Source organism: Ambystoma mexicanum, chromosome 2q (genome assembly GCF_040938575.1).
Source record: "Ambystoma mexicanum isolate Mex_15411 chromosome 2q, UKY_AmexF1_1, whole genome shotgun sequence".
Taxonomy (NCBI): Eukaryota; Metazoa; Chordata; class Amphibia; order Caudata; family Ambystomatidae; genus Ambystoma; species Ambystoma mexicanum.
The window spans coordinates 188,697,947-188,723,958 of record NC_090924.1 but is presented as its reverse complement, the minus strand read 5'-3'; the positions used below and the strand labels follow the sequence as shown (position 1 = coordinate 188,723,958).

Below are 26,012 nucleotides of genomic sequence, written 5' to 3'. Positions count from 1 at the left end.
ATTCAATAGGACAGTCGTACTGTCGATGGGGAGGCAATTGTTCTGCCTGGCCTTTATCAAAGACATCAGCGTACTCAGCGTATTTGCATGGTATGGTAGTGTCGCTTTGATGTATCACGCTGATAGTTGAAGCTCCCCCCATAGAGGCCAATATGTGTTGCTTGTTTGACACCTCCTGACTGGTAAAGCAATGTTCATTGCAATGAATCGAAGGATACTGGAGCAATCCCGAAACCCAGTCAACGGTGGGATTATGAAGGGTTAACCATGCAAGACCAAGTATGATTTCGTACTGTGGAGCAGCTATGACATCGAAGACGATTTCTTCCGAATGATTATTCGATAATGTCATCTGAACAGATACCGTCTCCTGGGTTACCGTACCAGAAGTCAAAACAGATCCGTCCACGGTATTAACCGTTTCAGGTTTGTTTTTGTTTACAAGGGGTATGGAACAGTTCTTGGCATATGTGATGTCTATGTAATTGTTGGTGGCTCTGGAATCAACCATGGCCTTGGAAACCAATTCTCGTTCATCACAACGTAACGTCACCTCAACAATTACGGGTGCGTGATTAGGAATGGTACTGGAGTCCGATGAAACACTCGACATAGGGACTCCTGCTATTGTCGAGTTTTGGCGTTTCCCGAACGCTTGATGGGTTTTTTAGGACATGTCGCCAATAAATGCTCGGATGAACCGCAATACATACATAAATGGTTCTTTCTTCGGTTCTCTCGTTCTGCATTGGACAACCGGCCTCTCACGGCGCCAATCTGCATGGGTTCGGGATCGTTCGAGAGGACTGCCGGTGTCTCTGAACGCACCGAGGCTTGTATGAAGGGCTTTTTCTCTCCTTTCCGAGCATTCCTTCGGGCATCGATTTGTAGAACCAAATCGAGCAACTCTGCGAATCCCGTAGGAACCACCGGAACTGTAGATAAGGCATCTTTCAGTTCTTCTGAAAGACCCTTGTAGAAAACAGCCGTTTTCTTGCCGTCAGGCCATTGAGTTTCGGCTGTTAGTTGATTGAACCGGGCAATGTAAGGCAAAAGAGGTTGATTGCCTTGTTGCAGATTAAGTAACTCCAGATCCATGGCTTGAGTTGCATAACGCATGTCAAAGACTTTACTCATAGCAGCCAAGAGATCGTCACAGTCGTACAACAAAGGGCTATTTGTTTCCAACAAAGGGTTAGCCCAAGCAGCAGCAGTGCCCCCTAAATGGGAAAGCACGAATGCTGCTTTTGTGGTTAGGTCAGGAAAAGATGTAGGACGGCAAAGAAAATGGAGTCGGCACTGATTAACGAAGGTTCTATAGGTTTTGGGATCACCAGTGAACCGTTCCGGAGGGGCCAAGGGAAACTGAGTGGGCATAACCACATTAATAGTTTCCTGTGGGGGTGTCATAGTCCCGGATCCAGATGCAGTGGCCATTGGAACCTGTGCTCCCTGAGAACTACTGTGCATGGCGTCTTGCATAACGTCCATACGGTGCCGTAACATGTCCTGTGCTGTAACCATTTCATTTCTCAAATCGCTGATCAACTGAGTCAAAACAGCTAAAGGATCCGTACCCTCCATGGCTTCTGATTCTGTCAGAGAGCACCAACGTATTAACTGAAAAGGATACGGTACTCAAAAGGATACAGGTGGTAGGGTCTTCCGGATCCCTGTTCACACGATTTGATAGTTGTGAAGTCAAGTTAAGACCTTCCAAATGATACAACTCTCTGACTGGTAAAACAGGCAGAGCGATGGATCACTGGAAAGGGCGCGGGTAAGGTATAGGAAGTCAGCCTAGAACAGAATAAAGTATCATAAATAACTGCCCTCAACCTGAGTATGATGGAACAGAAAAGGACATGAATGCACACACTGACCTTAAGTCTAAGGCAGAAGAATCCAGCAGAGTCTCTTGAGGAAATCCAAGGTAGAACAAACGACAAGGAAGGGAAGATTAGTAAGGGAGACTTATCCCGAACGGAACGAGGCTCACGCTAGATACCGGGTTGATGCACCACAGGATAGCGTCCAAAGTACTGTTCACTGTCACCTTCCAATAATCCTTGAAAAGCTTCCTTCCCACGTAGAGTAAAGTATAGAAATGAATCAATCCCCCTGTTAATATCACAGGTGCAGGAGTTGGAAATAGCGCCCTTTTTATGGTATAAACAAAGTACACGCGGTTCTGTACAACCGCGAAGAAAATAGCGTGTGCGTGTGGATTTACACGCGAGCAGGATTCACGCAGTCCAGGCCAGCAGCGCTTGAAGACAAAGAGTGCGTGTGGATTTACACGCGAGCAGGATTCACGCAGTCCAGGCCAGCAGCGCTTGAAGACAACATATGCGTGTGGATTTACACGCGAACAGGATTCACGCAGCCCAGGACAGCCGTGTTTGAAGACAACGTGCGCGTGTGGATTTTACACGCGAACAGGATTCACGCAGCCCAGGACAGCCGCGTTTGAAGACAACGTGCGCGTGTGGATTTTACACGCGAGCAGGATTCACGCAGTCCAGGCCAGCCGTGCTTCAAGATAGCGTGCGCATGTGGATTTACACGCGAGCAGGATTCACGCAGTCCACGCCAGCCGTGCTTGAAGATAGCGTGCCCGTGTGGATTTGCACGTGAACAGGATTCACGCAGCCCAGGCCAGCCGCGTATGAAGACAACGTGCGCGTGTGGATTTACACGCAACCAAACAGCTCCAGGAATCAGCGTGTGGCGGAAAACACGCTATAGAAGGCCCAAAAAGTAGCTGTAGTAACCTGCAAGGATGCAGATCGGAGGTCCAGCTACACAACGCCAAATGATTCGATCAGAAGCAGCGAGTTAGGTTTCCACGCTGCTTATATACGTAATGCCGTAGTTCACGTGACGAAGCAGAATACACGTGAAGTTAGCGACGTGAAAAGTGCAAACGTCGTTTTCCCGGCAACGTATCGAACAACCGCCATTTGGAATAGAACGGTCTAGCTGTTCTACGAGCGTAGGAGGTAGGACCACGTCCAGCATGCATGACAATTCTACATTTGATTTACCCCAGATAGCCTCCAGAGATGGTATTTCTTCCCTTATTTATTTTTTTTATCTTGAGCCCTTTGGTCAAAGAATAATACTTAGATGACTTTTGAGACTAGATCTTGACTGATGGTCTATCTTCACCAATGCCACACATGATGTACCCAAGGACCTCATTATAATGATCAAGGGTGAGTTTTATGCTGCCTGTTTCCACATTACAGACAAACATGTAATAGATTTTTCATTTGACTTCGAGGATCTTTTAATTTGTGTATATGAATTCGTGATTTTGTGGTGACTCAAAATACTTGCCAGATAAGATGGATGCGTGAGTAAATTCATTGTTAATTCTAGGCAGGCATGGTTACTAAAATCGCTACTTATAATGATCAGAGCATCTGCTGGACAGTCAGTTTGAGATGATCAAAAACTGGACTTCATTGGTCGAGACCCATATTTGTTTGATAGTGCCCCAGGAAGCCACGACAAGTCCCTCAGCACTGATTTAGTTGGCATGTCGGAATTTACACAAGGGCCCAGTAACACTGTTCATTGTCCCCAAATATTCAGTGTACACTTGATTGGTAGCATTTCTGTACCATAATTTGAATCACCCAGGATTGGAATATCCCTTAGCCTTCACTTTGAACATTGTATGCAATGCTCATATATGGAAATACATCAACGCCAATTAACAGAAATGCTTCAGTCTGACTGAGAATAAGATTATAAATAAGTATATTAATCTCAAAACAGGAAGCGATGTAAAGATAGAAAGTATCATGTATCTGTTCAGGATTGTACAATCAGGGTCTCTAAAGATACACTGCAAGGGGCCCCTGTTGCGCATGTTGCCGGATGGAGCATTGTGTGTGAGCTCTGCAGGCGAGTCGAGGTCCGGAGACAAAAGCTAGTGAATTATAGCCCGGTTTTCCACCAAATTGGTAGACGTGGTATATAAAACTATCGTCCACCTATCCGCCAAGTATGGAATTATTTGAGGCGGTGGTTCTCATGTGACACCATGTGTTCGGTGCAGCCCCGAGAGGCATCCTGTTGAACCCAGAATACCACGTGAGCTTGGGAGCAGCGTCGCCACTTGCAGCACAGTGGGAGCATCGCTGAGCCGCCTGCCTCAGTCTCAACCGACAGGCGAACGAGAACCCTGGGGGGCGTAACAGCATAGGTTTATTGGCACCTGGGACACGTACAGCTATGAAGAGCATTTGGGTGCTCCGGTAGAACTACCGTCGAGCGCCTGCACATGCACTCACGAGTGAGAGAGGCCCAGTGATGTGGTGCGCAACCCGCCAACAGCAACCCATCCTGAAGGTGAGGCTATCCCTTCCCCTCCTACCAACCCAGGCCATACGACTCGATCCCGCCTGCACACGACACTTGCTGATGCGCTGGTCCCAGAGAACAGACAGCGTTGAAGACTTGGGGGCTGCTGGTGACACAACCCGATATGAAACAGATACTGTTTGGCATCGCCTCACAGATGGCCCATTGCGAATAGAGGGCCCTCCTCTCCACCGCACGAACTATAGGCTCCCATCCAGCCATTCACGGGCCACCACTGCGTATACACTGGGACCCAGGGCGCAAAACCTATTAACGAAGCTCCTAGGCAGGCCCACTTCGTTTGATGCTCCATAAATGCACTATGTGTACCACTGAACTTTCTCTCCTAAGACTGTAAAAACTCTCTAGGGTGACATACTATTTCTCCCATGCAGAACAGACCGGCACGGCCCTACATATACACTGCAATATGACAAGAGGTGAGGCGCCCAACATCACGCAGCAAAGATCACCTGCGACGTTGAACCACAGCAGCTGATGTGGGACGGGACGTTCCCCGTCCCATTATAACCAAGTGTCATAACTTCTACAGCTGACTACGCGGCGGCCCGGAGCAAAGGCACTAAGGGAACATACTACCAGCCACAGGTGCCAGCCACATAACGTGGTCTACCCGACCCAACCAAATGAGTCACTCTGCATGAACGCGGCACCACCGGGAGGCGAAAGCCCACATTGGAGCAAAGAAGCGCCAGCTACTATTCATACGGTGTGACCCTACATTGAAGATAATAATGCATGGAGGCTTGTGATATAACAATGAGACCAGACTCAGCCCATAATACACTTTGGCTGGAGCTTGTTGAATTAACGGAAGTGGAGAGGGAGCTGAGAGTTAAGGACCACAAAGACCTGAAACCTGGACATATTAGGCACCACAGACCTCAGAGGTTGTCAAGAACCAGGCGGGAACCAACACAGACACCACAGGCAGAATGGTACAACACTAAGGTGCACCTACTTGACCTCAACAGAGATACGCCCTGCTCGCAAAACAGGGCTGTGCCCAGGGTACATAAGAGTGCTGTGAGTCGTGGCCAGTATCAAACATAGGAGGTGGTAGTTGCATTTTCAGGACAGACCACAGATGCCCACACCTGGCATAGGTGGCGTATTGCACATAACAAACCATGTAAGTATATCAGATCTGCAGCCCCGAAATGAAGGCCACGGCCCAAAACTGCCATTGTAACTGAGCCCACCTCTCTGCTGCAGTTAGACTACTGAGACACTGAGAACACAAAACACAACCCCACAACACCACTGAGCATACCACCCACGCCTGGCAGTGTGGTGAGAAGATATACAACGCCCAAAGGGGCAGCGCCCAAAAAAGGAAGAGGCGCCATATACAACACAAACACTTAAAACAAGCGACAAGGGTAGCATCGGCCCCGGATCAACCATGCAGAATGCATCTGTAGCCATGCCTACCACCATGGACCCTAATGCGGTCTTTGCCTCAATGCAGCAAGGATTTGCGGCCTTGAATGATAGACTAGATGGAATCAATGCAAACGTGACCATGAGCAGAAACCAGCTTGAGAAAGCCACTAACCTCATCACAGAGGCCGAGAACCGGATCAGCACCACCGAAGATGCGCTTGAGACGCTACAGAACACTGTGACAGAAATGGCCAAAGATCTGGGAACAGTGAAGCTCAAGTGCAAGGACTTGGAAGCTAGATCCCGTCGCAATAATGTGTGCATAGTGGGAGTGCCTGAAGATGCGCTGAAAGGCCCGATTAAAATAGGAGTGGAGGAATTGCTCAAAAGCTTGTTGGGTGATCCTGGCTGGTCCTCAATGTTTGTCATCGAAAGGGCGCACAGATCCCTTGCACGTCACCCAAAACCGGGCGCCTACCCCAGACCTATTATAGCTAGGCTGATGAACTATAGAGACAGGGACTTGGTGCTCTAAGCAGCGAGAGACAAACAGGAACTGATGCTGTGCTCCAGCATTATCCAGATTTTCCCAGATTATACATTGGCAGTCCAACAGGAGCGATGCTCATTTACAGGCTTTAAGAAGATGTTACACGAAAGAAGAGTGCCCTATGCAATGACGTACCCCACCAGACTCTGCCTGCAGCATAATAACAAAACATATTTCTTTACTTTTCCTGAAGAAGCTGCCTCCTTTGTTGAATCTAGTATCCCAATGCCATCCAAACAGATACTCGGCACCACTGGTGGGAGCAACAGCACCTCAACACTGCCCACACAAGACAACACAAACAATTGATTAAATACTACTTTTAAGAACATTGGACATAAAGCTACAGTAGCAGATACCCATGATCTGTATCTTTTTCCTATATATTTGCTTTTTGCGATGTATTGCCACACTACTGAATGCCACTGATCATTATGTGCACTGGAAACGTTCATGTTGGCAACCCTATGGGCAGTCATGTCATTCTCCTTGGCCTTGGCTGCCGCGGAAGCACCCCCCAATGCAGGTGCATGGGTTTGTTAAGCAGAGAAGGGTAGGAGAGGGTGGAAAATGCATGGTTGCAGTTCGGAGAACTATGAGGGAGGGGGTGGGGGGAAGCAAGAATGTATGGGGAGTTAAAGTTAAAAATGCACAGTTATATACAAGACGGTCATATGGAAATAGCAAGGGACACTTGATCATTATGAGTCCTACTAGAAACTGTGCAGAGTATGGCTGAAAATAAGTTGGAATTTAAGGGGCCTCGGGAAGCCAGTGAAAACACAGAAAATAATGGCGTATATTAACAGATCAGGTGCCCAGATCGCATTTCTCCAGGAGACACATCTACTGGGACACCAGGCAGACAAGATAGCACCTGGTTGGGGCAGCCTCCGCTTCTACACGTCCTACTCAAGCAAAGCACTGATGGTACTCACGTTAATACATAAAAGACTATCATACATGCAATTAGCGGCAGAGTGTGATCCGGAAGAGAGCTATGTGATTGTTCACGGGAAACTGTATGAGATGGAGGTACTCCTCATTAATATCTATGGCCCAAACACGGACGAGCCCGTATACTACACAACGATTTTTCAGAAGTATGCCAAATATCCTACTGCTCACATAATCATGGGGGGGGGATTTCAATATGGTACTAAACACCCAACTGATCCGTACATCCAACAGCCCCAGAACACTCACCCAGGCTACACGTACGAAACACACGCACATAACCGACCTGTACCGCGATGTCTGGCGATCCTTACACGGAGAGAAGCGAGCATACACCTTTTACTCGTCAGTGCACAACATGCACTCTAGGATCGACAGTTGGCTGACATCTCAAGAAGTTCTGGGATGGGTGTCTGAGGTGACGATCTTGCCCAGAACACTGTCGGACCACTCCCCTGTGGTGTTGACCCTACATATTCCCAAAGTCTCCCCACAAAGACCTCCTTGGAGGTTTAAGGCTGCAGCTCTATCGGATCACGTATAGAAGACTAATCTGACACAACATATTGACAAATGCTTCAAAATAAATGATGGCACAGTAGAGAGCCAAGCGACTCTATGGCAGGCCATCAAGGTATACATACGGGGGATCGCCATGTCGACCGAGCTGGAAGTGCTTAAAGACAAACGCAGAGAGCTTGGGAGGCAGTGTGATATACAACATGTTCCAGTTAAGCAAGGTGCACAAAAGAAGGGTTCCTCTTTGTTGGTCAGGGCAATACAAAAGCAAAAGAAACAGATGAATGGTCTGACTATTCCAAATTCACTCATGTCAGCTTCCAGAGACCCCTCATCCATAGTGTGGGGGACATCAATGAGGTAGTGCCCTTACAGGAACAAGCACCTGCTCATAACTGGTCTTGGACAAACCCGCAACAGCAGCCCACAGCCTGCCCAAGTACCTCAGCCCTCTGGCATACTGCACAACCAGTTCCATTCATCAGCAGGGCATTGTACACAGCATCAGCACCACTGATGCAGCTTGTTGTGGGTAGTGGTATCCCTAACTGGTATGCCAATATCTGGGAAGGCCAGAAACAAATGATGAAGCAGGCTGAATTGCACTGTTTATATGGTCTTGTGGCCAAAAGTGGCTCCTTAGCACTGGGAGCTAATCTCAACTCCAAAATGGGTCCTGGCTGTTTCGACAGGAGCTTGGAAGGACCTCACATGAAAACTCAGGTGGTACACAGCCCCCATGGTCACCCCATCCCTAACCCATCAGAGTAAATACGAATTTTGGAAAAACCCACAAATCTGTCAGATTTGGTTTCTCTAGCAACCATAACTGCCACCGCCATGGCAGCACAGCTATAACTTCTGCACAGCAATGCTCTGCTCATAACGTCTCTACTTGCGCTTACTGCCTTGAGAAATCCGGGCTTCAAATGTATTTCCACAGGTGTATTGAGATGCATTTGCTGGCCCTTAAATAAGATTTGAAGTGGCCCTAACTAGTGTTGGGCACTTCTTTTTCCATTGCTCTTTTTTTTTTGTTTTGTTCAAGTCCTGCGCGTACATGCATGTCAACTACATTGGCATATTGGGTGTCATGCGAAGAGCTTGGTAGTGTTCAAGTTGTGGTTATTTTACAGTTGCAATGGAGAGCCAGTGCAGAGCTTTGGTTGCTTGCTTTGGAATACACAACTATCGAATTGGTGCGGTTTTACGGTTTTAGGTTGCAACTGTACCATCACTTTAACAAAGATTTTTGTCATAATATACTTATGCATACATACATGTGCAGATTTTGACATGCATGGGAAATGGTATGCCTAGTCTGAAGCACTGGCAACATCCTGCATCATTAGCCTCTTCTCCCAGTATGGCCTAACTCCTTGAACAGGAGTTTGCTGTTGCTGAATACTTTAATATTGGGAATAGGACGAAATTACCTAACCCAAAATTACCGACCTCACCAAAAGACCTAAAACACACACCACGAAAAGTTCTAACTACCAAAAGTTCTAACTTTTTGTGGTGTGTATTTAGGTCTTTTAGTGAGACCGGTTAAAAAAAATGTTTTTAAAAAATTGGCTGCAGGGGTCTGTGGGGGTGTCCCCCGCAACACCCCGCTAACTACACTATACAGTATAGTGAGTGGAGGTGGCAGGGGACACCCCAGCAGCTGCCCAACAAAAACAAAAAAAAAGAAAAGAAATGGACCCTGCAGCGCTGGTTCCGATCACGGAAGTGAAAGGGAACAGGCGTTTCAGGGTCCAGAGAGACGGAAGGCAAGGTAATTAAGGTGGTGGGGGTTGGGGTGGGGCTAGGGGTGTAGGTGAGGGTTTGGGTAGGGGATTGCGCGCATCGGGAATATTCAGAGGAGAAATAACTGAAGATTATTTTGAGCAAATAAACTTCGGTCATTTCTCCCTCGAACATTTCCATTTCGGATAAATCACACAGATCCTAATATTGTGAGCTAAGCTCAGAGACGGGCTCGTCCCTCCGACAAACGTGGCCCCAATCGCCCTATTTCATGCACAGTGCTCCATTCTGCCAGTCACACAATTCAGATATTTTATGTATTACCCCCATGGATACAAAGGAGATTGGGTTTCAAACCAGTGGCGTCGCTAGGGGGGTATGGGGGAGCCAGGGCCCCCGCTATGATACCCTGTACCCCCCCTTGTACCCTCCTACCTAAGACGAACAGTGACCATGTTCTCCCCCTACTTTTGTCTGTGCCCCCCCTGCTTTTGTCTTTGGCCCCCTCTGTGCACCTCCTAAATTTGATTCCTGGTGACGCCACTGTTTCAAACACAGTCAGATTTCAGGATTCTGACTCCAACTCAGGCCTACCGCGATGCCAACCTGATGGCAAATCTAATCAGTCAGGCATGATAAAGGGCGTGTTCCCTGTGTTTTACTGCCAGGATGTCAGTGTCAATTAAGTCAGGGTGGAACAGGTGAGCCTGCTTTTCCGTCTCTGTGGTACAGGGAACGATCCCACATCAAGGGTAAGCATACGAGGTACACCCACTCATTATCTCAGTATTATTCTTAATGTTATTTTATTTTGAAAGAATGATATGTGGCAGTGATATAATTTCCTGCATATACAATAGTCAAAACAATAGGAATTATTGTTTCTAACCAAAGACAACTAAGACAGTAGCTGCAATGTTTATTGCAATTTAGTGGTATTAGTGCTGGTATTTATAGCGCTGTCTGTTGGACAGCGAAACAGAAGGAAGCCAGCCCTTGTGCCAGTAGAACTAGAACCAAGTAACCCTTAATAAGAAAGCATGCAGATTGCCAAATCAATACATTAAAGGTGTATCTAAAACGGGCTGGGGCCAGTGACGCAGAGCTCAGGTGTAAGCTGAGGGTGGAGGTCGAATTCACTAGATGAAAGTAATCTCCTTTTTTTTCATTGCAGTAAACCAAAACCCACGTTCTAATTTTCGAATAATACCGGTATTGCCGTTTTAGCTTTCAATAGTTGTACCACACAATACCATTTTGAGTAGCTTTTTACGACATGCAAATTGAAGTTGTTGTACGACTGTTTTGACTGACATTGGCAGCAGCCCAATGGATATCCTCGTTCATCAGTAATCGGGATAGTAGAGTTTTCCACGAGCAGGCAGTAGCCTCACCCATAACCTTGAAATTTGGCGTGTCTCAGGGATCATGTATCTCACCTTGTTTGTATAACATCTTTTCTGCACCTTTCTTTGCTCTCATGGAGCGAGAGGGGGTGGTGTTTACGAATTATGCCGATGACACACAGTGGGGGTCATTACGAGTTTGGAGGTTGCCATGGTTATGGCTGCCTCCAAACCCGTGTACGGGTCCGGGTAGTCAGAATGAGGCCCAGAGTGTCATCCCTATTTCTGGGATACATGAAACTGATGAAGCACGGTTGAACAAGGTCTGTTCCCTCATCGAGGGTTGGATTGTTCAAAACAACTTGGCTCTAAATAGAGACAAGACAGAGCTGTTGATTGTTGGTACCCCAAATTTGATACAGAAATTGGGTCCGGTTTACGAGAGCTTTCATATTGGGGACTCAAAAGTAGTCTCTCAAAAGAAAGTTAAGACGCTGATGTTATCTTGGACCAACATTTAAATATGAAGGCGCATGTTGGTAGCCTGGTGTTATCATCAGCCTATTATATTAAGCTCTTGCCGCACCTTCGACCCTTCATCTCCCAAGCCAATGCAGAGACCATCGCAAGGGCAATTGTTGGTGCCAAGATAAATTACAGTTGTAGCATGCTGTACGGTAGTAACAAAACAGATTGCAGCAGGATACATGTGATACAGAATGTGGCAGGGCGAGTGGTTACGGGAATTGCCCGTAGGGATCATGTATCAGTGGCTATCCCCGTTGAGTCTAGGCTTCTGTTCCGCCTTCTGCTTATTACACAGAAATGCTGACAGGGCATGATGCTGTCTATATCCAGGATCTTTTGAAAGAGAAAACATATACAAGAGCCCTCAGATCAAGTCATTCTGATCAGTTGGACCTTCCTAGGTGCAAGGCTACGAAAGCCTCAACGGGGGCTTTTCAGTTTGCAGCCCCAAGAGCATGGAATGGTCTGCCGTTGGAACTCAGGTGCCTAAAGTGCACAGAACTTTTCAAGAATAAACTCAAAATTCTTCTGTTTGAATGAACCTTGACTGATGATCTTTGCTGACTGGCCTCTGGTTTGACATCTCTTTTATGTTGTCCCCCTGTTCATTGTTGATGCGCTCTTAAGCCTAAGGGCCCATGGTCTGTGCGGTATAAATGATAAAAGTAAAGTATTGTAGTTAATTACAGAAACTGTACAGCAGAGTGTCTGTGGGTTTAAGCTCTGGGTTTAAAATATGTATTACAGATTTCATTTTTTTTTACACTTCAGGAAAGTGTAATTTCCCTTCAGCTCGCTGCAATTTCAATGCGTGCTTCTAGGTTTTTAAAGTGGGCATGACAATGGGCCTCCGGTGCCTGGCCTAGCCGTGACCTTCCTCCTGCTTTTCAGAAACCCATTGGAGATATATTCTGCTTGAAAAATGCTTGCTACGTTTCTTATAAAGCCAGTGTGATAGATTACTTTCATTTTAGTTTACTTGTAAAGTGCTGTGGGCCACAAATGGCGGCTTTGGGATACAGAAGAACAGTGTCACTGCAGGGCAGGTGAGCACAGCACTATGATTAGAGGCAGCACCAGTGGGTGCCCATAGCCTTTATGCGCAACAGGCTGGAAGGAATATGTTTGTTTTTGGGGTCCCTTTCGACCCACAGGTGGCCAGGCTGGAGGCAGAGCTGGGATATACGTGTTTTTTTTTCCAAAGCGAGGAGCCTTGATACTGCGTGTACCCCAGAGCTTAATTTGTACTCAAAATATTTACTAGCACGCTTGTGACACCGCGGGCGGGCATTTCCCCAACATTGCTGCCACCACCCACAGCTGCTCCCCACAGTGTCGACACATTTGGGGTTAAACTACAGATCGCACTTACTCATTGGGGTTGATGGATGCTCTGACTATCATCACTTCCTAATCAATCTGAGTCTGAGGCAGTACCTCTTGGGGGTGAAGAAATAAGTGCCAGTGCTGAGCCCTGGTAAACATCCCCACAAATTAAGCCCTGTTACCTGCACTGACATCTGAAGAAACCAGGTACTTAGTGATCTAATTTGTCATGCAAATATTTTTTTGGGCTATTCCAATAACACTTCTCAAGACCACCTGAATGTTTGGACTGATGTAACAATTAAAGGGACCTGTAGGCCCAGAGTTCAAATCTCTCCACAGGCGAGCAGCAAATGAAACGTATCACCGAATGGCTCTTTGTATGTAGACTGCACGGCGATCAGAATTCATTGTAGCTCCTGTGGTTTTGTTATCTCAACCAATAGCACCATGGTTACAGTAGAGCTTGGTTAGAAACTAAAAACTGCATGAAAATGGAATGTGAAATCTCCCACTCTTCTCCCTAAATTTCATCCCCCAGGCTGGAAACCATAGGTGGCAGTGCTAGTAGAATTGTAATACACAGATGGGGATCACTGCAGACAGGAATGTGGTCTAATGGCTACATTGTTACCTATTTAACCACAAAAAGTGAATTATAACCTCAAAGAGTTTGCATTGCCAATGAGTATACTGACATATTAATTATTGTAAAGACTCCAGTCAGTGGCAGTTTGTGCTGATTTGCACATGTGACGGGGCACACTCAAGTATCATGAGGCAGGTCTGAGGGCAGTATGTGTGACAAGAGGCAATTCTAGGTGAAATGTGGTGTAGCATGGGGAATTTAGGAGATAGCATGAAGTCACTTGACAGATTGCAGGGCAAGTGTGAAGTAGCATCTCCAGGCCTAGGTAAATGTGAATGACAGGAGGCAAACAGCGGTGCAACGCCAGAGCTGTTTTAGGGGCAATGGGAGTGACATTAAGAAAACTGGGTGCAATCTGAAGTGGAATTAAATGTTTTTGGAGCAATGAGAAAGACAAACCTAAAAATGATTTCGTTGTCGTTGGCCTAGTTGTGCAAATGATGCCCTCCTTACACACGATTGCTGTAGACACTAAACAGGACCACTGGAATCCAACTGTGGATGTGAAGGCCTCTTCAGAGTACACCTTCTCTCCGGTTGGTTCAGCAATAAGTAATGTCTGTCAACCACCCCTCCAAACCTCTCTCAATCTGGAGAGAAGGAGGGAGAGAACTATGGTGTCAAATTCAGCAGGCAAGTCCTTGGGCATATTAGCATGCCTGTACCATCACTGCCCACACATAGAGTAAGTTATCCTTCAGATCCAACATGGCAGTCCTTACATCACCTGGGTTTCGAAAGCCAGGTAGCCAATCCCATCAGCAATTTGTGTGTCTGACGTTGCATGAAGCCAGATAATGGCATCTGTATCCATTAGTGATTCTAAACTTTCAGGATTTTGCGAAGGCCGTTGGTAGGATTATGTGAGCCAGAATACCATGGCTATAAGTCAGGAAGACAGACTGTGTTTCCGAATCAGGAACTGGAAAATGGCGGTAATTTAAAAGTGACGCCACGAGTCACGATTTGGCTTTAGAGATAATCTTCATAAGTAGAGAAGACTGATATACTTTTTTTGACTCACATTGAATTCTGAGGATTTTACGCTTTGAAGCAGTATGAAATTAGAAAGTAGAATTTAAAAAACGTATTTTATTCCAGAACAAAACAGATTCAAGCACTGATCAAAAAAGTCAATACTTAGTGAGTTTTTCATGCGTCAATTATCTTGCGTTCATTTTCGAGATTATAGACCATTCTGGGCCCATTCTCCTCCCCTCCTTCCTCCGCTACCTATGGTGCCCCCCAGGACTCCATTCTCTCGCCCTGGATCTTTAAAATGTACCTTTCCCAACTAGCACGCCTCATTTCCTCCTTCTCCCCCAACTTCCAGTGCTATGCTGATGACACACAACTTTTCTTCAAACTTCCCACTGATGCCCTTGCACCCGCCTTCATCCCTGACTGCCTCTCTGCCATCCAGGCCTGGTTCACTGCCAATGGCCTTTGTTTCAATGCCAGCAAAACCGAGATTCTCCCTACTGGGTCACCTGCACCATACTTCTTCCCCACACTCTGGCCTTCCTCCTTTGGCCCCCAACCTGCCCCCGCCACTGTAGCTAGGAATCTTGGAGTCATCTTTGACTCCTCCCTTTCCTTCATCCCTAATATTCAGGACATTGTCAAGAAGTCCAACTTTCATCTCTTCCTTCTCAAAGGGACTCTACACATCCTCACCTTCCCCCAGAGACTCAATGTTACTCGTGCTCTGGTTCTCTCAAGGCTGGACTACTGCAAAAGCCTCTTCCTCAATCTTCCTTCCGCCACCCCGTGACCCCTCCAGCTAACCCAGAATAGGTCAGCAAGACTTATCCTTGGCCTGAAGCCCAGGGACCGCATCTCTCCTGCCCTACAAAACCTTCACTGGCTCCCGGTCTCAACACAGATTAAATTCCAATCCCTCTGTATCATACACAAGGCTAACAGGGGACGGGGATTACTCTATCTTCAATACTTCCTGACCAAATACTCTCCTTCTAGACTCTTCCGTTCCTCTAGCACCAACTCCCTGCGGGTTAAGCGCTTTGCCAAACAAAGAGCTGGTGGGCAATCACTTTCCTCGGCTTGCTCCCTCCTGTGGAACAGCCTCTCTCTCCCTCTGCATCTTGAGCAACCTCCTTAAGTTCTGAAAAAGCTTCAAGACCATTCTCTTGACCTCCTCCTTCTCCTCCTCTCTTCCCTGCTAATCCTACAGCAGGTCCATTTTGTGTCCTCAGGGCCTTTACCCCCCACATCTCTCATCCCAGCCACTGTCTTCTGCTGCACTTATTTGGACTCACCATACCCATGGGTGGTTGCACCTACGCTCTTCTCCTCTTAGCACTTACTCTGAGCACTTCTACATGAGTATCAAAGCATCTCATCCCTCTCCCCTCCTCCCTCTGCACTTGCAGATTCTGAACACTCAGAAGGCATAATAGGTTCGTCTCACCTTCCCTTTATTCACATTATTTGTTAGTACTATTAATGCAATTATTTATCCTTGCTGTAATGTCATTGTCTACCCCCCGCCCGACGTCTCCACCCGGTTTGCCCTGTGGGAGCCTTGAAACAGTTTTGCTAATTGTATAAGCACCTAATAAGTGACCAAAAAATAAATGAATAAATAAACAGGCAGTTCATTAGATGGAGATCCCATTCTGTGATGACTCCGGACCTTGAGACAAATAATATCAAATTTGATCAACATGAAACCAGAACCAAGATCATGTTTTGAAGAATGTAAGATGGAAAAATTCAAGAGTTTCAGAATACCCAGTGGTGGGTGGACACTGATCTCACTGTGACCATGGAATTACCCCTCCTAATCTTCTTCCATATTTTCATTTAAAATATGAAGAGGTAGTACTATCAGACACTCTCCTCTAGTATTGGAAATAACCCAACATATTTTATCTGATGAATTCCTCCTGTGGATATTGGATAGAAAGCTCCTAATTATCAAATATTTTTCAAAATATGCTTCTTGAGAGTTACAGATCTTCACAGAGGCCAATCATTCCATGCCTACTCTGGGCTATGCTGAAGTAATTCCTTGGGACAATGGTACTACTTACTCAGTCCAGAGGTTCAGAGATAAACAGAGCTCTCACTACATCTTAGTGATGTTAAATAGCTCTTTGCAAGACCTATTACTCAAGGTGAATCATCCACCTCCAACCAGGGCCTGTTTTACAGATGCAAGTCAAAATCCAGATTCTCTTTAACCACGAAATTGAGAGACTAATAGTACCTGTGAAAGCATTGCCTCACATTAGAGAAAGGTCTAGTGAACCCTGCTCCAGCAAAAAGACAAATGACCAGCAGATTTCAGAAACATATTTATATATGGAGTGATAGGTTGGTGACTAATGAAGCAAAGAGAACATGTATTGTTTGCCAATACTGTGATTAATGAATCGACACCGATGAACAAGAAGCTTCTGCAACTCTGGGAAACTAAAACCGAGCAGCTCTAATAAAATACTACATAAGAAATATGTGCAGATTTCTACCTAGTTGAGAGGCTATAGGGATGAATAGAATCCAAATTGAGGTTGATTGATCATTTTGCCATTCTGTTTCCAAGGTTGTGGTTAGTATATTCACTAATGTTTTGAAAACTGGGATATCTGCATTTGCATGGCAAGGGTTCACCATTGCAATTTCTTTAAAAAGGCACGGATCCAAAATCAAAATATTATCATATTAAAGGCATGGTTCCCTCCTCAAACTGTATCCCATAGTTTGAAGTAAATTATACACCAAAAATCTGGCTACTCAGCTAAGCCAAATAAATTTCCAATTTGAGCAGCAAAACTATATCCTGGGCAGGGACACAACTCAACATATCAGATTGATGGCTACCTTCAGGAGGTTGCTGTGAGTATGAACTCCAAGTGTGCCTTGTAATTTCTCGATTCAAAGAAAGGTTTTGATTGGAATGTCCTTTGGCATGTACTTGGAGTAAAGTACTTTCCTGAGAATTGTGTTAGGGCCATCAGAAGTCTCCCATATCTGCCACCAATTTAGGATTGGCGGGAGGAACTTCTCGTTTCTACCAGTTACTATTTTCAGTGACACTCCACATGTTTGCTTCATCTAACTCTTTTCCTTTGCCCTATGTGGAACCTTTTCCAAGACCTATGAATGCTACATCCTCTATCCTGAAGTTTAATATCTGCTTGAATTGTTGGATACACGTAGCAGGATCTGCCATTAATCCTATTATAATTACTTGGAACCCTTTTTATGAAGCATTTAATAACTAATCCATTTTTAAGTAATAGGATCAAACAACGTATATTAGCACCCAGGCGGGGGGAGCCTGCCAATGAGATGGCTATGAACAGTGGTCGAAGGGAGAGGGTGGGAGCGGTGCTCCTCTACTTTTTTAAATTACGTTTTACAGTTCCTATACTTTTATTTTAAAAAGAAACCGTTCCGGAACGGTTTCGTTTTAAAATAATAGTGTAGGAAGAAGTTGAAACTTGCACTTTCAGTGCACTGCACTGAACATTCCCTTAAACAGCAGGCACAGGTGTTTGGGGGTTTGTATTGTGTGTGGGAGGGGGCAGGGCAATGGGGTTTGTGAGGAGCAGGGCAGGCTAATAGGGAACATAGTTCCACTACTTCTTTTCTTACACTTCGACCACTGGCTAGGAACGCAGGCTTGAACTGGTGGTACAACCCTGGATTCCAAGCCAACTGACCGCCGGCTACCCCCACCGCCATTTTACCCCCACACTCCATCCCATTTTTAAAAATAACTCCTTACCCCACTACTTACCTTATTTCGGCAGTGGCGGTTGGCGCCGCCGCATCCACTCCTTCCCTTCCCCCCTGCAGGCCATCATGGAAAGGGAAGGGTGCTCCGTACAGAATTCCACCTTCCCTTTCGAAGGCAGTCATCTTGGAAAAGGATTTTCCTTCCTACAGCAGGACGCTGCACGCGTGCTTTTGTAGGAAGGAAAATCCTTGGATTAATGCATTGGTAACTCAGGGTGCTAATGGCTTTCATCCCCAGTTCCAGCTGCTGGAACTAGGGAGAATGGGGCCGGAGGCCTCGTTATCCACACTCGCTTTGCTGGGGCCGATAACTTGGGCTGCCAGGCCTTTATCCCATTCCATCCCCTGGAACGGGGAATGAGCGCCACATTCAATGCAAATATGACCATTGGAATCCATTGGAATCCAAAACTAATATATGCTCTATGTGGGGGTTGCATCCACTGTATTCAGGGGAGGGAGATATATATGTGGGGCAGGGAGTCAGAAAAGCCATGAGGGAAGGACCATGTCCAGGATACATTGGGGCAGAGGGTGGGTGTCCCAGGTTTAAACACAATATTACCCTGATTAATCTATCTAGTGTTTAATCTGCATACAGTTACAAGAAGCTGCCTCCAGTTACATAAAGCTTGACTAAAGAATTGAAGAGGCATTCTCCTCCCCAGGATAGCCAGTCCCTCAATACCCACCAACAATGTCTCTTATCTTGGCTCATTCCTTTCTTTCTATATTCTTAGAATGTTTGCAGTTAGAGCATTAGTATGGGAACATTTCAGCACAGAAATTGAACCAACACAATTCCTTCCATGGGTTGGAATTATCCAAATTGTGTAGCTATTTTATTTGCCACTTCATCTGTAATCTACCTTGGATTAAAGGTAAGACTTGGCCCCAATAGATCAGTTGAGGCCAACAGTATCAATCTAATGAGGGCCAATCAGATGTATTCAAGTAACATATTTGGCTTGCGGTTTGTGATAACTCTAACTGGAAGTGGGAATCTTTTAACAATTTTGGTCTTTCCAAAATGGCTTTATTTATTGCAGGCCATAATACCGTTTTTCAATAAATAAGCATCTTTCTGCTTAAAAACTAGCAATATCAAAATGTATATTGAGCAAAATAATGTTCAATGGAACAACCAAATAATTATTAACACAAGGTTGCATAGAGGATTTACTCTCCCATATCTATAAATTCAAAACAGTGCTACTATTTCAAATAGGATCAAGAGCGTTTCAAGACCAAACGTTGTTCTTCATACAAAGTTTATCTCATTTTAAATGCCATTAAACATTGTTTTGACACATTGTTTTAAGATCCAGTGTACTTTAAAAGATATGACTTAAGACCTTACCACCCTCCTTCTCTAACTGTAGATCCACCACTACAAAACATCTTTTAATAATGCTTATACTGTTGAGTGTTTTTCTGTTAATCCAAGGGACACCCTGTGACTGATAATGTAGTGAATCTAGGCCAATTACAGAATCTCAATGTCCCAAATTCATGTAGTCATCAATTTAATCACTAGAATACTACATTCTGTATGTTCTTAAGGATTAAAATCTGTTTGTACTGTATTAGATGTCGAACCCTCCCCCCCTCACATCTACCTTGAAAACATATTTGTACAATAATACTGGTAGAGGGACTGTGTTTTTATACTATAATCCTTTATTTATGCAAGTAAACCATGGTCCTGAGAGTACAATGTATTTGGTATTGTACAACCCTCTGTTTAATTCAATGCAATCCACCAAATCCTTAATATAATAATTAGCAGACATGTTAACATACACATATATTACACACCAGTTCAGATAATTAAAACTTTCCCTGCATCTACCAGCTCATCTGATGACCTGCTTCATACATTGGTTCAATTTTCCTTAATACAATATTTCTTGCAGGAAGCCATTATTACTAGTTTTACTATTGTGAATTTTAAAGTTACCCTTTTAGCTTCTGAAGTTATTTTGGCCTACTTGAGGGAGAACTACCTGCCATCACTGACCTCTCATTCTTGAACTCTCTAAAAGTATGTTAATAGAAGGCCATCCCTACAACACACTCCTCTTTCGTGTCCTTTTCATGTATCAACCACGCATTTAGCCCCCATTATCTCCTTTGCTATTTACTTATCTTTGACTACTTCAACATATGTGTCGAAAACCCCACCATCTAGTTGTTGAACACGTTCATCCAAAACATGAATGCACTAGGCCTCAAACGGTTCATCTCTGGATACCACTTATTTGCTGGAGCACTTCCTGTATCTCTTAAACACTGGCACCAATGTCCCTGCCTTGTGCTCTACACCCAGACTATTCCCTACTCAGACTACTCCCACCAGCAGACATTCAGCTACACCCACTCCCTACATTTATCACATACAGGGCCTGAAATAATGAACGCCCTCTTTACTGTCTCCTGTACTTCTTGACTATGCTTCTGACTTACTTCTTAATCCAGTCCTGGCTCATGCAGGCCTAACATCAGTACAATCAGCATCATAGGCTCTTCCTGGAGAGATCAAGGCAAGGTTACTACCAAGAAAAACATGGATGCCAAAATTCCCAACTCCAAACATCTGCTTCTCTCTCTTGAATGTAACTAGTGGCACTACTACAAGCTATCCACAATACTTGCCTTCCTCTCTTACTTGAGAGCCCAAAAACATATCAAAACCACTAAGAAAGCATACTTCACCTCCAGGATCTCTGATAGCTACAACACTTTTCAAGAGCTCCTCAAAGTCCTTTCCAACCACGCCCCACTTCCCTTATCCACTCCTGCTCCTTCCCAGGCCACCTTTTCTGGTGGATTCTCCATCTTTACACATTTGCTGCTAAATATTTCCATAATTCGTCACAACGCCTCCATCGCTAATCTCACTATCCAGGCTGTATGGGCACTCATGCCAGTCCTCACACTTTCTAGTTTCAACAAACTCCCTCAACTCTGTCTCCTAGAAGGTAAATTCCCCCAAATTATCTCCTGTGTCAAAACCTCAGTATCTCCATTTGATCCATGTCCCCATCCATCGTCAAGGAAATTGGCTCTATTCTCCCTAATATTCTAGACCTCATTTGCAATTCTTCGCTAGCCTCCAGCACAGTTCCATTCTTTTTTAAGCAAACCGCACACTCCTCCGGAAAAAGGAATCCTTGTAATCCTCAGTATGACAAAACTGCCACCCAATTTCGAATCTCTCTTTCCTCATTGAACCCTTCAGAGTAAAATGATAATTCAAGGAAAACAACCTACTGGGCAAAATCCATACCGGCTTACTCCCAGTAAGTTATCTCAATCTTTGATCATCTCTGTTGTGGATGACATGTGCCAAATGGGGCTGATGATTGTGAAGTCGGGTGTCTGGGTATTCTTTGACCTGTTGGCTGCCTTTGACACAGATGGCATCCATATTCTCCTGTACTACCTCCTTATTCTCCTGTACTACCTCCGGTCTATTGACATCTGGATCTCTGCACTCTCCTGTATCACTTCATTCTTATGCACAGCATCCTGGATCCTTGCTATTCACCCTTTCCAATTGGAGCCTCTGATTCTTTAGCTGTGGTGCGCCCCAGGACTCCAGGCTTTTACCCCTCTTCTTCAAAATATATCTGGACCCCTCGCCTCACGTATCACTCATTTGGTCTCACTAGCTCTTACTAGGCTGACAACACAAAGATCATTACCACACTCAGCCACAAAGCATTTCCATCTCTATGTGTCGGCAGTCTTTGACTGGAATACATGATAACTGACCCAAACTCAACAGCCACAAAGCAGAGATCCTCCACACCTCTCATCATCCACAATAATGTCCCCAACCAATCAGGACTCATCTTTCTGCTGCCCGACTCCAGCCCCTCCTTCTCAGTCAAAAAAATGTCTTCCAATGTAATGATAACATCTGACTTACCCAGCACAATGTTTGTAGTCAGCTTGTGTTTTTTCACATCAACACCTTACACAAATTCCTCCATTACTTCATGCTCCTTCACAACGTGATTGTGAAAAAACATCTTATCTCCTCTGAACTCGGATACGGCAACAATGCCAACCTTGGCCTCTCCTCCTTCCACATTAAAAAAACTGCAGTCCATGTCCACCTTGCCCTTAATAAATCTGCTGATATCATGAATGCCCACTTCACCCTAAACTGCCTTACAATCCCCAACAACATCAGGTTGAAATGACTTCATGAACATGGAGCTTTTAGCAACCTCAGACCCCTTTCATTACTTCCAAGAGCCAGCACTACTGTCCACATAGAATCACCTTTTCTCTATTGAAGAACCTTCTCTCTCGTTCTCCGTTCTTACTTCGTTTCAGGATTTGATCCATTCCTGATCACTTTGCCGTCTGCAAGGTCCCGAAGACCTAGCTTTTTAATCAGAAGCTGCCTGTATCGAACCCTGTCCTCCCTCTCTATTTTGGTTGCTGTGCCAAGACCACTCATCATCATCAAGCAGCAGTCCAGTACATGATGACGTTGATCATGATGATAATGGTGGTGGTGGTAGTGATGGTTTATAGTCATTTTTTCGAATACAAAAATGTCGAGTCATTTTTTCAAAAAAATAATATCGAAAAAAAGTCACTTTTTTTTAATTACGTTTTTTATTCGAAAAGGGGGGTTCCCCCCCAACCCCTCTTTTTAAAATGTTTTCTTGTTTTCCCCATTTTTTTTTATTCCCGGACCGCAAAATAAATATATAATTTTTAAAAAAAGAATTCGACTTTTTTTTTCGATATTATTTTTTTGACATTTTTGTCTTTCGACATTTTTTTTCGAAATTAAGACCGACCACCGGTAGTGATGGTGGTGATGGTGATGAGTATAGGACAGTATAACCAGTGCTACCTTTCATAAGACAGTTATGCTTGCCAAATGCTTCACACCTAGAAATAGAACATTTGATGTATGGTGGCCCGGACAGATGACATATCCTGAAAATGGGCAACCTATGTGTAAAGCGAGTCCCATGCAAAACATGTTTGGATCCATTCTTTCCGAAGCAGGTGTGTGCATTCATCGGGTTGCTCTAAGTGTTTCTGCATGCGACAGGCATGCTGCAACATGGTACACCCTCACTATTTTATTCTGGTTTATTTGAACTTTTTCTACTTTGAGGACGCGCTCAGGAATGGGCCAATACATAATCCATAATCCAAATACACATTTACAATACGATCATATAGAAAGTAGGAAAGAAAACATATTGGAGCGAAATTATTGCAAGCATCCACTTTAAGCCCTATGTTTAAACACACGAGCCGCACCAATAAAAGATTATTTTCAACCACCCAACCAAAGGACCACTTCTAACCACTTATGTTCACTTAATACAAAACCGGACACGTTGTGATCATTGGGATGTCTGGATATGGTTGGTGGAAGGACACAGTAACGGCCAATATGGTATTGTCAATGCATACTTGAGCAAAACAGTGGGCAAGCACAACGCACTGTCTCCTATAACTACAATATTTTTGTAGGGATTGACATGGACTAACGCTTTTGATGATTAATGACTATATGTGACCATTGCATGGATCAGAAATGATGTGGTCTATAGCTGTGTAAGGATATTATTCATATGTTTTGAGACAATGTTTGTCAAACAATCAGTAAACATAAAGAAAGTTAATAAAATATTTTTTTAAAAAAAGACATCTCGGAGACAAGGAGACCCCACTCCACAAGCAAATTGTGGGAAAAAGAAAACGGGAAAAAAGACCCAGAAAGCGCTTGTTTTCAAACATACATACCTTAAACTCTTAATATGGCGATCATCCCTTCGTTTGAGGGGAACAGGCGAAGTAGTGGCCTGCCGGCCGAAGCCGTTCACTATGAAATGTCGCAAATTAGAGTTCCTTGTACACATCAATTCCAGAACACAACATTGACTTACCCCGTCCCCTTTGAAGTCACATTCTTCTGGTCTTTTATTGTCTGTCTTCGAACACACCGTCTCCTTAATCCTAAACCTTAGCTGTGCAGAATAGGAGGGCTCGCCCTGCAAGAAAGATTGATCCATTAGAGAGAGATGTATTCGGTAGTACTCAAGCAAAGCCAACAAGGCTGTAGGAAGGACCTCAGGCCCTACATGGCATTACCTGCTTGCTTAGCTGGCGCAAGCAGAATCCTGCCACATAACAATTATTTCACATCTAACAGACAACAGCCAGTCACATTTTGCATAGAATGCGGATAACTGCATCACCCTGGTTGATCATACTGCACATTTTACGCAAAGGTATTCCTTTTGCATGTCCCATAAGGACTTGCTTTGGAGATTTATGTGAAAGGCACAGATCAGGGGTTCGAATCTTTAAAGGCATCGATCAGCCCTACTGAGGGAGAGCCATGCATTACCAATGAATGGATTACAACTAACGCCCCCTTTTAGAACACATAGACACAGGCAGAGTCGAGCAATAAGTGCTAAATGAACATCTGATGCAATGGATGTAGCTCCCTGGTTAATGTTTAAAAAATAAAATAAAAATGTTAAAAATGAGCGCATAATAAATAACCTGCCCTTCCACAATGAAACTAGCGCCTAGATACCTAGTGGTTATGTGCGCTGCAAATAAATGCAAAAAACAAAATACAAACAAAACATGTCAGGCATCGAATAGCCCACGTGTGTTGTCGGAGAAGTTTTGCTGGCGGTGGCACGTGTATACGGATATTGAGTGATAATCTTCGACACCATTCCAACCATAAGGCCCTTGGGATGGGAGTAGAGTGAATGACATATCAGGCAGCCCACTACGGAACATACAGTCTACGGAACATACAGAAATGGGGCTGATTACCATCTGATTTGCAATGCATCTCCACACACCCTTATTCAAACCTCAGAGAACCTTGGATCCTTTCTAGAAACCTAGAAAAAAAATCATATTTACACAGTGCAGAGAGGACATTTTGAGTAAAGCCAGGGATTTTGTGCTACACCTATTATTTTTTGTAGGTTGATATTTGAAGCACTGAGGGCAAGGTATCTGGGAAACTGCATAGCCACTGTACAATTGTACTTGATCTCTAAAAACCTGATGAAGGTATTCATAAAGCCTTGTTCTAAACCAGAGAATTTAATTAAAGAATTTAATGACACAAGACAGTGAAATAAAGATTTTTTGACACACCGCAGGGATTCAAGTTTAATGAGAGCAAAACTCAAATTGGACATCACCGGGATGAAGAGGCGTCACACACCAACTGAGCAGGCACCACAGAGCCAGAAAGTAATGTAGCACAATTGACTTCGTAATGACATGCACACTATGCAGCCGTTTCATACTTACACTCAGAGGGTCATCTGCTCGCTTGTAGAGAGAACCAGTGCCTTGCTCATTATTGTAGACATCAATAGCTGCTGCAATGGCTGTGTCTTGCAAACTCCATGGATCCAGCGGAATGGCCTTGACCGCGGTTGCCACAGTAAGCACCAGCACAGCATTCCACCACGTCTCCATTCTGTTGACCCTTTAAACTGTGCTCAGGAAGGACACCCAGATCTGGTGTGCTGGATCTCCTTATATATGGCATTTGTGGAAAATGAATGTTGTTGCTCCTTTGGATAATTGGCACCAGGAAGCCTGTACCAAGAAAGCATAGGCTTGGATTTTCCGGCTTTGCAAAAACCTCCCATGGCTAATGCAAGCCTGGGCATGCACAGTGAGACTGCCCTGTTTATTGCTCAATTAAACTGTGAAAGCAGCTTAGCATAGTAAATAGGCTCTAAAATCTGATGATTGAAATCAGCATGAGACTGATTGAAATGTTTTATTGTTACACATTTTCCTTGTT

General features: G+C 44.7%; 1 protein-coding gene across 1 annotated transcript in view; it reads right to left on the bottom strand.

Annotated features, from left to right (window-relative positions):
* LOC138568930 (cathelicidin antimicrobial peptide-like) overlaps window positions 1-25,802 on the bottom strand; it is a 51,279-nt gene extending 25,477 nt beyond the window's left edge. The window contains exons 1-2 of the mRNA XM_069646702.1: window positions 25,508-25,802; window positions 24,106-24,210 (exon numbers count right to left, since the gene is read on the bottom strand). Of these exons, the coding sequence (XP_069502803.1) occupies window positions 24,106-24,210; window positions 25,508-25,678 (276 nt within the window). The 5' untranslated portion in view covers window positions 25,679-25,802. The remainder of the gene's footprint in view (window positions 1-24,105; window positions 24,211-25,507) is intronic.
* Between the last annotated feature and the right edge of the window lie 210 nt (window positions 25,803-26,012).